Genomic DNA, 14,250 nt, shown 5'->3' on the forward strand with positions numbered 1-14,250 from the left:
ATGGACATAGTTACTAATTAACTATGTAAAAAAAAACTCTCTGTGTAAAAATAAGTAATTTACGGTAGAATGGAGAGCGTACCGTTCTACCTACACTTTTGCATGTGTATGGCACCCACTCCTACCCTACCCTATTGGGGTAGGCACAGGCGCGGATCCAGACCTCAAAATAGGTGATGGGCAAGTCCAAAAAACAGATTTTGCCTCCCTTTGAGGCACTGATAGCTGTTTTTGTTGTTGTTGTAGTGATGATATTATGGTGTGCACAGTGTTTTTTTTTTCAAATACTTAATTCAAAACTGTAAAACGTAGATACTTAAAGTTTTTACAGACAAAACTCTGTGTTAAGGCAAAGTTACAATACAACGTAAACAACTAGACCAAATTGGCATTTAAATGTGGCTGACTTTATAGTTTAAAAGAAAGGCATTTAAGTATTTGATAAAACCTTCAGATTTCCTTAATTTTGACCCAAATACCTACAGAAGGCCAAAGTTTATACAATGTGTTGTTTTTCGAACCCGACAAACTTTAAGGGTGTATTCTACTAGCGATTTCATCGAGAAAACACCCCCATATGTGGGGTCAAATCTCTATATTCTAGAAATGGCGGCCATTTTAAAGGTGGGGTAAGAGAAACATACTTTACTGGAATTTGCATACTTTGGCCTACAGCTACCAAAGTTATGCATTAATTGCGATATTAATAGAAAAAAATCTTCGTTTTTAAAATATACTTTCATTTCTTTGACACAGAACTAGATTCTTTGTGTAGTTACGGAACAATTTAGCAACAAAGCTAGGTCTTAAAAACGTTCCTTTTTCCCAAGATTTGGGGTAAGAGGAACGCCGATACTTTTAAGTAATAACTCATGTTTTTAAGTGTTTATTATAGCATATTTGATAAAAAAAATAATGAGTAAAAGGAATTGAACCTAACACCGTTTAAAATAACGTCTTTATTGAGATGACAGCAAACAAAATCGTAATTTGGGGAGGAACATATAGGTAAGATCAGGGGTGCTAAACTTTTTGTGCTATTAACTAAATGAATGTTAATCTAAAAACAGATAAGGTATTAATAAATTTCTTTAAATATAATTTTAAAAAATCAACTTAAAAGAAACAAAACATAAACTTCTAACACTTTTGTTTATTTTATCACTTTGGTCTATACGCGTTATAACAAGCAACAATGTATCACAACTAAAATACTGTTACAAACAATAATATTCTTAGTGAAATGTTAACTATACTTAACGAATTTCAAAATCAGTCTAGCTTAGGTATAAAAAATAAGCATATAAAATAAGTTTCTTTTACTTTACATTTAGGGTGGATTCGTCCAAACATCACGTTACACGAGAATAACTATACCGGAATTAAAATTATACGCGAGTAAATATCTAGGATAAGTACATTTGCATTCTACCAAGTTATACCATGATTAAATTGAATGAACGAGGAACGAAACTGTAATGCAACTAAAATAAAAATAGCTGCGTTTCAAAGCATGCAATAGAAATGACATGCCAACTTAGTTTGAATGGATTATAAAAGTATGAAATTGTTTATGTTTTAATATTTTATTCGCTGTTGTTATTCTGAGACTTTGCCTTTTAACGTACTTTTGTTTATGTTTTGACAGATGTGTTTATATGTCATTATGACGGTTTTCTAATCAGCTGCTGGGCTATTTTCTATCTCGTTGATAACTCTCTTCACCGTGATCTTACTGTCAAAAAGCAAATTTTGACACTATTCGTATTGTGTATGTTCGGTTGGGGTCGAATAATGACGTCATAGTTGGTATGGGCTTCAATACCCACCGGCCGCCATCTTGTTAAAATTTTGTATGCGAATATTTTATCGAAACCCGAGATTGGTATTTTATATCGGATAGTTGGAATCATAAGTTCTAATTTGGGTTGGCCAACCGTCTTGTCTTGGGCAACTAGTAAATAGTAGCTTTTAAACCATAGACTCACCATAGAATGTAGAAAATAACGTTTTTTTTTTATTGTGACGCTGAAGTCTTCTTGTTCTTATGATCTTGAACAAAATAATATTTCTTTGATGTTTGTTTTGTGAATCTTGCAAATTTTTGGTCTTCAATAATTAGTAAATAGTAAGTAATTAGTTAGAAGGAAATTATTTCAGTAGGTATTGTTTTTTTTTCAGTAAGTATAGGTACCTAACTGTTGTTTTAAAATTGCTTTCAGGGGACTCTGGTTATGCTCTACGGCCATGGATGTTAACACCTATCCTCAATGCAGCTGTAGGATCCCCAGAAGAACACTACACTGATCTACACTGCCGTGTTAGAAATACTGTGGAGCGGTGCATTGGGGCCCTTAAAACACGCTGGAGATGTTTGCTGGCACACCGTGTGCTTCACTATGAGCACACCAAAGCTGCGAAAATAGTAAATGACTTATGTGTACTACACAATATAGCAAATGCACACAATATACCTACCAGTGAGGACAACTTGCCTGCTGCTGGTAACATTCGGGTGCAGCATATTGGTAACGTAGCTTATGGTGCTGCTGATGCAGATGCAGGGCGCATGAGGGCCAACCTTGTCCAGAGGCTGTGAATTTCAAGGAACTAAAATAACCTGACTCTGATAGGCTGATTTTTGCTGTATATGTATAATTTAGTAATAAAAAACACAATTTATATTAATGGCTTTTATTTTTTATTTTAAATCACATAACTTCATATCACATTTTGCTTCTACCAGTCTTACTATAATCATTATTAAAATATTTTTTCTACTTTAACCTTTAAGTTATGATTGCACATTGCCACTTTACATGTGAATGCCCGTCAGAATTTTTGACCAGTTTTTGTAACTCCAGACCCAATTGAATATAATTCATATAGGTAATTGTAATGCTGCACTGTCCTATAGCCGACGTGCTGATTGTATGCCTAGTGGACCGGGAGGGTACCGGTCAACAGCAAGCTCTTTATGTCTTTCAACGAACTCCAACAAAATGTCCATTTGTCGATCTGAGACTTTTCTTAAAGGCTCCATCCTGGAAATAAAATACAATATTATTAATGTCCTATTCAATCTTTTTTTCTTGGCACATGAAATGCCTCACAAAAATATTACTAACAAGCACAACCTGCACAAATGTGAAGATTATTTAATGGCTCAGTGATCAATCTACTTTTCATAAAAGAGTTCCCAGTACCAAGTGTTAGATCTCAATGATCGACTTATATTACTAGCGTATCGTACTAGAAATCATTGATCTCAATGCTTTTATTAAGAACAATAAATGTTCATTTTTCACGACTTTATAAAATTTCCCATATTTCGTTCTGTGTATGACTAAGTTTAAAATTTTAATAGTAATACGTTAATTGTGTACTTACCTTAGATATAATGAACAATTAAAACACAGGATTCAGGTAATTATAAATAAACACACACCAAAATCAATCTCTGTTTTGGATGGTTCCTTGCAGTTTGTTTTGACAATCATTTGACAATAGCTTCCAGTATCGCCATTTTTCTAAATAATGCGGCAAATTAAAGATTTGATAAATGCAGTAGTCGTAGTTTAAAGTGAAATGAAGTTTTCATTTAGTCGGCTAACCAAATCACAGAATATTTTCACAAAAATTTTGCAACCTCTAGTGTATCGATAAATCTCATACCCACTATTCGTTTAGTGATCATGACCGAGATAGCCGATGCCAAAAGATGGTCAGAAACCCATCATAGATTTATACGGTTGGAAATCGCGAGTCCATGACACCCGAGATAGAAAATCACCCAGCTGATGTGCTGCCGCCATTACAAAATTACTCTCGGATAAGCTCGTTACACGGTCAATTTTGGCGGTATAACATTTTATTCTTGGGATAAGCTAGTTATCTTGGTTTCAGGTTTGGTAGAATGCAAAATCTGCTTACTCGCGAGTAACTGGTACTTTACTCGTGAGTAAAAAGTTACTCGACGTTGGCCGAATCCGCCCTTAGTGTGGGCTAATAGTAAAGAACTTCTATCGGTCTTTTTGACGTAAGCTCGAGGCATTTTGCTTTTTATATAACAAATAAATAGATAAGGAAATCATGGCTATTTACGGAACGTGTTATATTTTAGCGGATTTTAAAAATGTTTGTCGGGAAACAGGAACATATGTTTCTATTAACCTGGTAAAGCCATTCCTCTTTCCCACCTTGCCATTTTGAAAGTTATGTTTTTATTGACATCGAAAAAGCACTAAAATCACACGTTAGGAACAATGTAATAGGTAGAAAATATAGATAGAAACGTAATAGTTACACTTACCATAGCAATCAACCGCAACAACAACCGTTTTTGATATTAAAATTAACTTTAACTAGGAACGCGCAAGGTAGTAGTTTTTTTAGATTGTCGACTGATTTTTTTTTCTCTTTAACTTGCTTAGGCCTGGGTCTCATTTACGCCGTAGATCGCGTCCAGCGTCACGCCGTAGGCCGCGTCACAATGCTCATTATGTCTACGCGCCAACGTCGGCGTGTGAGGGAGACCGCATCAGTACATTTCTATAGTGAGCATCATGACGCGGCCTACAGCGTGACGCTGGACGCGATCTACGGCGTAAATAGGAGACCCAGGCCTTATTTGCCGTGTTCCAGTGCCATCAATCCAAGAATATTTGAACTACGCCTAATACTGTTTTATCTATCTAGTGACCATAGAGCTGCGCATTATAGATTTCGTTTTAATAGCCACTGTTACTCTTACCCCAGCGTCCCTCTTACCCCACCTGACCTTACTTAGTTTTCATAAAAAATCATATCTCGAGATTTAAACGCCTTACGGACATGAAATAAAATGATTTTATCCGCAAAAAGTCATCTCTATCCAATAAAAATATGCACAACTGCTAAAAAGTTACATAAAATAAGTTACAAGCACCCAATCTAGTTTTTTTGACAAAAAAACAGAAAAAATTATATTTACTTAAATAACTTGGAAAATAGCCCCCCTTTGATGGTATTTTTATGTATTTATTAAAAGGTATTTGAAATAAGCTAAACAATGATACCAAAACCGTATCACTACATCGAGGTAGTCAAAAATTATTTAAAGTTTAAAACACACCTAACTGAGCGCCGCAGCTCAGGTAGCAATCCATTGAGTGAAAGAGTTCCGATTATAAATGAAATCAACTTACATGAGCTCCGTTAGGTATGTTTAGAACTTCAATAATTTATGACTGCCTCGACGGCGACGTACCGATGAAATCACTCGTAGAATACACCCTTAAAGTTTGTCGGGTTCGAAAAACAACAAATTGTATAACTAAATGGTAATGTATGGTTTTATTTGTGTCAAGCGGTCTAAGAAAAGAATGAAAGATGGGTCTCTTAGGGCAACGGAACCCTTTCATGCGCGTGTCCTACATGCTCTTGGCCAGTTTTTTTAAATACTAATATTGTTTGGGATCCTTCACATAGTATACGTAAAACGTGCAAAATTTCAACTATGGCTTATTTTATTTCCTACTAACAACTTACAGCTAACATTATTTTTAGATACAAAAAAGTTATTTTTTAATTCTGTTTTTTCGGTTATATCTCAACGCGCAATCATTTAAAAAAAAGTGCCGCAAAATTTTGAATTATTATTATGTGAAGGCTCCTCTATAAATTGTTAATAAATACCCCAACAAATTTACACAAGTCGTATAATTTTGCTATTGTTTTTTTCCACAAACGCACGCAATCGCCAGAGTGTCAAAATTGGGGAGTGACTTTGGCCGTATGCTGTAACACATACTCTTGAAGACATGACAGAAAATTTTATGGATTTCCAGGAAATCATCTCATTATAACTAAATTATAAAATCCCGTGGTTTCATATGGCAAGTCATTTAGGTGATGGGCATGCCCACCTTGCCCATATGGGTGGATCCGCGCCTGGGTAGGCAGGTTCAGGTAAGTGCATTGCTGCAGCCACTTTTCGTCAGAGTTGTGTTCTTCGGGTACACTCAACTCAACCAAGACCCGAGAACACCATCTGTTATTCGCTGTTTTGCGAAATAAATAATTGAACGAAATACCTACAAAGAGTTTTTGTAGGATGTTTGTAAAATTGCGCAAAATACTATATCATACTCACCTTGTTAAGGTGAGTGCATGGTCGAAGGGTGACTAGGGTGAGTGAGGCCACATTGGTTGGTTTATTGGTCACGTGGTCGTGGCGCACCGCAGCCTAGTAGGCAGTCCAGCCCCCGTATTATGTAACTCCGAGTGGGGTTGGTTGGTATAAAATGGCTGACAACTTAGAGCATTATTAATTAATAACTTTTTACTGACTTATCTGATTTCACAAACGTTTATGTTAAATGTAAGAATATATTGGTAGGCTTCTTGCATATTTCTTTCACTAAGATTTTTGGTGTTTTCGGTTTAAGTCTCTAAGTTGATACCAATTATCACCGGTTGCTAACTCTCAAAAAGTTACAAAATACGGGGGCAGTCCATGGAACATAAGTAGCTCTACTTTTCTAATGAGAAGGTCCAGTTTCTTTAATGTTCCTTTTCCGATAGCCGATTTTTATTAGCACGAGTTTATTGCTTATTTTGTAAAAATAAATGATCTGTGAATTAGTAGTCTATGTCTATCTGTTTGTCGCTGTCAGTGTCATTGTCACAAATTATAACCTATAAACTCGTGAGCATCTGTTTTAGTATTTGTTTTGATTGTGATTATTGACTATTTATGTATTAAAACTGAATAAAAGTTAACAAATAGAATGATGACACCAGATAAAAGTGATGTAGATATATGTGACCGGAATTTGGTGTGCGTTTTGTTTCCTGGTATTGTTCAAAATGAGCAGAGGGCTGTGCAATGTTTGGGCGGAATCAAGAGTATATCTACGGTTTGTTTATTGCTAACTTAATTTATATTTTGCTTAGGCCCTGTTCCACAATGTCGGGTTAGTGGCTACTTGTGAGATAAAATACATGCTGTCACTGTCAAAAATATAATAACAGAGAGTGACAGCTTGTATTTTATCTCACAAGTAGCCACTAACCAGACATTGTGGAACAGGGCCTTAATATAACTACTTCTCTCTATCTTTCTTGTACATGCACCCTTTTCACCATACAAATTTATTATAAGTCTGTTATTTTAACAAAACTTTTCAACTGATAACAGGTAAACGAGAATACAAACAAAAAACGTCTCGGACTAAGCTTTCAGCCAGAGAATCCATACATAAACAAAATATTTGCTGACACTAAAAAGACAGCTGGTGTCATTATTAGAGTGAAAATAAAGAAGAAGAAAGTTAATGATAAAATAGAAAGGGAAGTTACTTCTACTGCAGTAGTGGGGAGAGTCAACAGAATTTATAAGTTTGATGGTAAGTCATATTAAAGCAAAGGTTATTCAATTGTTTATTTATATATCTATCTATATACAGTGTGTTGTTTTTCAGACCCGACAAACTTTAAGGGTGGATTCTACAAGTAATTTCATTGAGAAAAAAATACCGGTATCTGGGGTTAAATCTCAATATTCTAGAAATGGCGGAAATTTTAAAGTTGCTTTAAACTTTTTATATGTAACTTTTAAGCAGTTGTGGATATTTTTATTGGATAGAGATGACTTTTTTGTGGATAAAAGCATTTTATTTCATGTCCGGAAGGCGTTTAAATCTCAAGATATGAATTTCTAAAAGAAGAAGAAAATCTAATTTAAGTTACTTAGACCCCTCTAGAACATTGAGATTTGACCCCACATATGGGGGTTTTTTCTTGATGAAATTACTCGTAGAATCCACCCTTAAAGTTTGTCGGGTCCCAAAAATAACACACTGTATATTATTATTTACAAGGTGCCTGTAAGAATGTAGATTGGCAAAAACCCCCTAGTCTTGAAATAGGTATAACCTACATCCTGCAGTGAACTATTTCAGGCTGTGTGTGTTAATCATACTATTTATGAGAAATATAAATAAAAACTTTATATTTATTTGTATTTCAGCAATGGGTGACTTCCAATATCTGCCAGTTCACAATGATGGTGCAGAGGGCAGTAAGCCTCGCTGTGTGTTGGAAGATATTCTGCCATCAGGATTAGATGGACTGGAATTTCTTAACAGGTACGATTTGAAAACCTAATAATAAACACAGTGTAGGAATCATATTGAAGATAACATCAATTGAGAAAAAATACTTTATATTGGCTATCAAAGTAATCTAAAACTTTTTTTTTCAGGAACCTAGAATTTCCATTTGTACTGCCGACTTATTTCACACGTTATGACCGGGCAATTCCATACAAATACACATTCTATAGGAAGACCCCGGGGCTGCGAGAGACGGAGCATGATGAGGTCTATACTACAAAGAAACGGATTGTTCGTGCAAGTTCTCCAGTGCGGTTCAATTTGACAGATGACTTTCCGTCGGCCCCGTCAGAGCAGCAACTTCGTAATGTCAAGGCTAGGACAGAAGCTACTACAGCTCTTGCTAAAGATCTGGAGCTAGTCAGAAAGGTAATCTGTTTTCTGATCTCACTGAAGACCAAATATCTACAACAACCAATGTATTGGTACCAAAATTTATCAATATGTTAGAGAACAGTACACCCCTGTGTATACCTAATACTATACACTATATTTTTGTAAACTGTATCATGAATATTATAAGTGCCTAGCATTCAAGTTTATGTGAACCCTATTCCCCAACCTACAAGACCAAACACTTTCACAGAAATTCGACGAGCGTCCCATATGGTCCATGAACGCTCTCACCTTCCACACTAAGATCAAGAAGCAGAACCTGAAGCTGCTGATACCTGCCGTAGCGTTCTACATGTTCGACGGGCCGTGGCGCGCGCTGTGGGTGCGCTTCGGGTATGATCCCCGCAAGGAGCCTGCCGCCAGGTTCTACCAGACGCTGGACTTCAGAGTAGGCACTGCAGGTAGGTTATTTTTGTGTATTATTGTAGTTGGCCCGGAAACATAGTATTTTCTGATAGTATTAAGTTTGTTATCTACTTAGTTAAACAGAGAGCCTCCTCATTATCTGCTCCTTATACAGGGTGTTGCAAAATGGGTATACTAAGCCGAAGCCTATGTGTGCAATATGTTATATCTTAGCCCATGGGCTTAACCCTTTTTTTCAACACTTTCAACAATACGGTCGGTGTACCCTGGTGATGTACATGTCGCAGGCATCTGGTTTAATCTCCTGTTTGATTGAACCGCTAGCCCGTTCATTGGATGACGCTGCTTAGTTGTATGACTAGGCCGAACGTTGATTGCACAAGCGTCACAAAACGTCCAACTAGTTAGCTGACTTAAAATCAGTCAGGTGGTGAACAAAACAAATATGGCGTCTAACAGCTAACAGCTGACACAAAAAGCACCTATATTGTTAGTTTTTTGCAAATAAATTAGCTATAAAGTGCGTAATTTTTGTTAAAATGGGGTGACAACATGGATTTACCTATTATTACGCCGCGGGCGGATAGTTTCAGAGAAAAAATTGTGGCGAAACTGGATAATTATGAACAACAATATGAAGGTACGTTTATTGTTATTGTTTAGTTAATTTGTGAGATAAGAGCTTTGTAACATAGTCTTTTTGTTGACTCTTGTCTGGTCATATTCACCCTAACCAGACATTACAAAGTTGCTATACTATATCCCATTCAACGACTTCGCTGAATGACGTTCAGTCAAGACGTCGAACGTTACAATCAACGACGAGTTGTCCTTTAGTCATACAACTGAATAGCGCCATCCAATGAACGGGCTAGTGGTTCAATCAAACAGGAGATTAAACCAGATGCCTGCGACATACATACTACATACATCATACTAAAGCTGCTATATTCCCTACAGCGGGGCTAGACAAGGTGGTGTCGATCCGCTCGCACCTGGTCAACTACCGCAAGGCGGACCGCGTGTGGCACATCGGCCGCGGCGACGCTGACGAGGAGATAGTGCACGAGGGCAGCGTCATCTTCCGCCCGGGGGTCATGATGATGCAGAGACAGGTGTTCTATCAGGTGAGGGAGCTGTAATCCTAACAAATATTATAAATGCTAAAGTAACTGTCTGTCTTTCTGTGTATGGAGAATAGAAATATACAGAACAGGCTTTGTATTACAGAATTTTTTTTATACCGCGATGTAGGATTTCATTAAATTGCTTCGGTTCCATACATGTTCTGTGTATTGCGCTTATAGTATTTGTAATAAATTGGGAGGGCTGTTGGGAGCTATGTTTGTGCATGTAGGGCGGGCTGCTATCGAAGGGTTGAAATCAAAGTGTCTGCCCAGATCTTATGCATACTTCTTTTGCATTGCTTTTTACTGGTATTTGTTACGCTAGTCCAGCTCTAGTGCTTGTAACCGTCACGCTAAGAGGAAAAGATCATTTTTTTTTTGGATGCGCTGCATACACACAAATTCTTAACCTACATATTTTGTGTTGTGGAAGCGGGTTAAAATTCCAGTTGAAAGTGAAGGCTAGACGAATTATTATTATTTATCCCGCTTTACGGTAGTCGTCGCCATTTAACTCAAACTCATATATCTCTTCCCCACCCCAGTTCTGCGACATAAAGCTCCCCGAGGTGGAAGAGCTCTTGGCCGAGAAGCCGGCGGCCGGGTACCTGTGCCACCGCGCGCGCGGCTGGCTCGCGCCGCATGCCGCCGCCGCCGCGAGGCATCACATCGTACGGTACGCGCAACAGATGATACACGACCAGAACGTCGACCACAAGTTTGAGGTGAGTTACCTACGCTACAATGCGCAATCTCACATTCCGTCCTCATATTAACCTTTTAGCAAATAGAATTAGAAAACTGATGTTTATTTTCAAAAAACTGCGACATGTTGCTGATTCAAACACCATGAAGATGGTTTACTTTGCCCTCTGTCAGTCCCTTATAACATACTGCATTAATGTCTGGGGTGGCACGTACAAGACGCACCTCCTACCTCTTGAGCGAGCTCAGCGCGCAGTTCTCAAAGTAGCAACATTTAAGAGCTTTCGTTTTCCTACCGAGTCACTGTATGAGTACTGCCAAGTGTTGACTGTTCGCCAATTATTTATTCTACAGATTTTAATGAAACAACACCAGAGTTCTCCCTTCAATCATGAAGACGCAGATAAAAGACGCAATAACCTAATTGTGACAAGAAAAGTTTTTAAGACAACATTTTTACATAACTTTTTCTGCCACCTCGGCCCAACCTTATATAATAGAATGGACAACATTTTAAAAAACTAAAGCTGCTATAAATCGAAAACCATTTCGAGATTTAGCTCTAAAGGCCACAAAAAAAATGTTTTTGTATTTTTTGGATGTATCATTTTCGAGAAAATCATAAAATAGTAAAAAAGTGCTGATGACGTCATGCATCAGGTGCGATGCATTTTGATGATCAAAGCCTATAGATTTAAAAACAAAGAAACTGTCACTTTCATTTTTGATTGACGTTGACGTTTTATCGTGACGTTGTTGTTTATTTGGGTCATTTTCATTAATTCTGTTCTGACACTTTCTGACTATTTTTTTTATTTATTATTAAGAGATGACCTCTATATAATATGTCCCAGAGCATGCCACCGCCTACACAGCTGAAAAAATGCTTCTGCTTATTTTTTTACATGATAAGTACCTACTTTCCATCATCAGAAATATCAAGGTCATTTGAAAATGACCCATTTGTTGGTTGGCATGTAAACAAAGTTTAAATGTCACTTGTCAGTGTCATTTATGTTTTTTTTCGAGACTCAAGCAATAGACAAAAATAAAAATTGAGCCTAATATGTGACTTCACTTCCGGTTTTAAAATAATTAACTTTAAAGTTAAAAATAACATGCAAAAATTTATGTATATACAAAATAAAAAAATACGGGTCCACTAATTTTCTATAAACTTTTCGAATAACTAATAAAAATATAGGGTAAAGAAAATGAAATGTTGTCCATTCATCGCGAAATTCAAATTCATCACCTAAATACACACATAGCTAAAATAACTGTACGAAAATGGCTGTTAACTCTAAACTACTCCAAAACTGAGTGTTTTCTTCATCCACCTACCTAAATCACCCATTTGTCCAATTCCAACACAGTTTTCTATCTATTTAACATACATCTATACTCACACACACACACACACACACACACACACACACATACTCACACATATATACACCCACACACTCACACACATATACACACACACTCACATACACAAACATTCACATGAATAAAGAGCCATTAGCTTTATTTAACATATGTAATTAATTAATTCATGAATTGTTTAATGTTAATAATCTTGTGTAACTAAGTAAATCTAATCTTAAACCTTAAATATAATCAATATATTTCTGTGTATACTATTTAAGCCTAAGACACCACAATTCTGTTATAATAAGTCATATATGGCTGCTAGTTCCTGGGGAGTGGAAGCCAGTGTCTATAGCACAGGTCTATTCCTATTATAGGCAATGGCTGTCACCTTTTATGTCACCTATAAATGAAATAGCCAACTTGTAACGTATCTAATATATCTTACTAATTTAATTGTAACCCAAATATTGGCAAATAAATTATTATTATAATTATTATTATTATTATTTAGCAATGTGATCTCCGCTTGCAAATAATTGTGTTAAATAAATTGCCTCCACGTGCCAAAAAATATGCAAAGTGTATGTGGTCGGTCCTTTGACGCCACTTATTGTCCACAATTTTTGTCAATCTTGCTGATGTCAACTGAGCAGCAGGTGATCTGCTAACAGCTCTACAATCGTCTCTAGGCCCCCAATCTGTGGCCGACTTTGTCGTCCTTCCGTTCTCCCGACGAGCTAATTAAGTGAGGATGTACATCAAACTACTTTCCGTACGAAAAATACGCACCTTGGAGATGAATAGGGGCAAGGAACTCCTGAGGTATACCTCATTTCTTAAAGATCAGGCGGATCCTAAATAAAAATAAGTCTAGGATGAAGATAAAAAATAATCTGAGCCTTTTATTTTCAGAGAACGAGTAGCGGTGACGAGCAGATGTCGGACGCAGAGGAGGGCGCCACCAGCGCCGCCCACAATCACGACGCCAGCTCTAACTAGTCAGTCAGCTTCATAAGTAGCCACACACTTTTGTACCTTGTCAAACTAACATACCTACCTACCGTCAATTAAGAAAAGGCGGTTTGTGATGTGTTATTGTGTATATTGAGACAAATACATTATTTATGTTTTTGTTTAACTGCTTTGATTTATTTTAACTAACCTAAGACCCTGCTGCGCGCACTACCTTTTTATGTAGAGCGATATTTTTGTATGTGTATGCGTGTATTAAGAATAGTGGGAAAATTATATGAACAGAGATATTTTGAAATCGTGTCGCAAAATCTGTTTGCCTATAGATTCGAAGATTTCTTTTAAATCTCAGGTAAGTACCTAAGTATTATTTTATTTGTTTTCCAAGACTCATTAAGAAAATTATGCGGGATTTTCAAATAGCTTATTAAATAAAGTATACTAGGGCGGTTTTTATAAAAACCGCCCTAGTGACCGACCCAGGTTTTTGAAGGTTTTGTTTCGTAATTTATCTGAGTGCAGTTTATCTAAGCATCAAAGTAATAATACATTTGCTGTTGTTGAGTGAATAATTAGTTGGAGTAGTCATGAGACATGCATAGTTTACTTTTCGAAGGTAAAGGTTAGTCACAGTCGAAAATATCAACACTATGAATGTAATACAAGTAAAGCCTGACATTAAGGAAGTCACCAAGCCAAAGTACAAAGTAAAAAATCGCTCAATGATCCAGGAGCAATTTAGATCCATATTTATTTGGCACGCAATTTTTGGCTACAATTTTATAAAACGGACCGGTGGGGAAGGGATAATTATTAATCTGTACTGCTTCAGTGTAATGTTTTGCTGCTTGGGGTATAGTGCCTATGATTTCTGCACCTCTGGGTACACTTACACCTGGATGAGTTTTTTCATGGCGATAGAATATTCCATCTCGGTTCTCTACAACAGTTACATATTTAATATAAAAAACGAGAGCGATGATAGTTTCGATAACATCGACGTACATATTGGTTTTGCCACAAAAGAATTTAACAACATAAAATACTGGCACAATTTCATAATTATTAGTGTTTTTATGAAAAGAATATTGAGCACAATCTGTGCAATAATGGTTTTTAAGGTTGAATTAACATTTCGTTATCTTATGTCA

The 14,250-nt window shown here is 36.6% G+C and overlaps 1 protein-coding gene across 1 annotated transcript; it reads left to right on the top strand.

Annotated features, from left to right (window-relative positions):
• Positions 1-6,643: 6,643 nt before the first annotated feature.
• Positions 6,644-13,265, top strand: LOC105393767 (general transcription factor 3C polypeptide 5). The gene is made up of 8 exons (XM_048631720.1): positions 6,644-6,899; positions 7,181-7,388; positions 8,012-8,129; positions 8,246-8,525; positions 8,743-8,953; positions 9,879-10,045; positions 10,591-10,770; positions 13,040-13,265. Exons 1-8 carry the CDS (start codon positions 6,771-6,773, stop codon positions 13,124-13,126), a joined length of 1,380 nt encoding a protein of 459 aa, XP_048487677.1. The 5' UTR covers positions 6,644-6,770; the 3' UTR covers positions 13,127-13,265.
• The last annotated feature ends 985 nt before the right edge of the window (positions 13,266-14,250 follow it).

This window comes from Plutella xylostella, chromosome 4 (assembly GCF_932276165.1).
Source record: "Plutella xylostella chromosome 4, ilPluXylo3.1, whole genome shotgun sequence".
In the NCBI taxonomy this organism is placed as follows: Eukaryota; Metazoa; Arthropoda; class Insecta; order Lepidoptera; family Plutellidae; genus Plutella; species Plutella xylostella.

Coding starts and splice junctions, on each gene's coding strand:
- LOC105393767 (XM_048631720.1), top strand. CDS start 6,771: ATGATGACACCAGATAAAAGTGATGTAGATATATGTGACCGGAATTTG. Junction 7,389..8,011: donor CAGAATTTATAAGTTTGATG/GTAAGTCATATT, acceptor TTTGTATTTCAG/CAATGGGTGACTTCCAATAT. Junction 8,954..9,878: donor CTTCAGAGTAGGCACTGCAG/GTAGGTTATTTT, acceptor TATTCCCTACAG/CGGGGCTAGACAAGGTGGTG.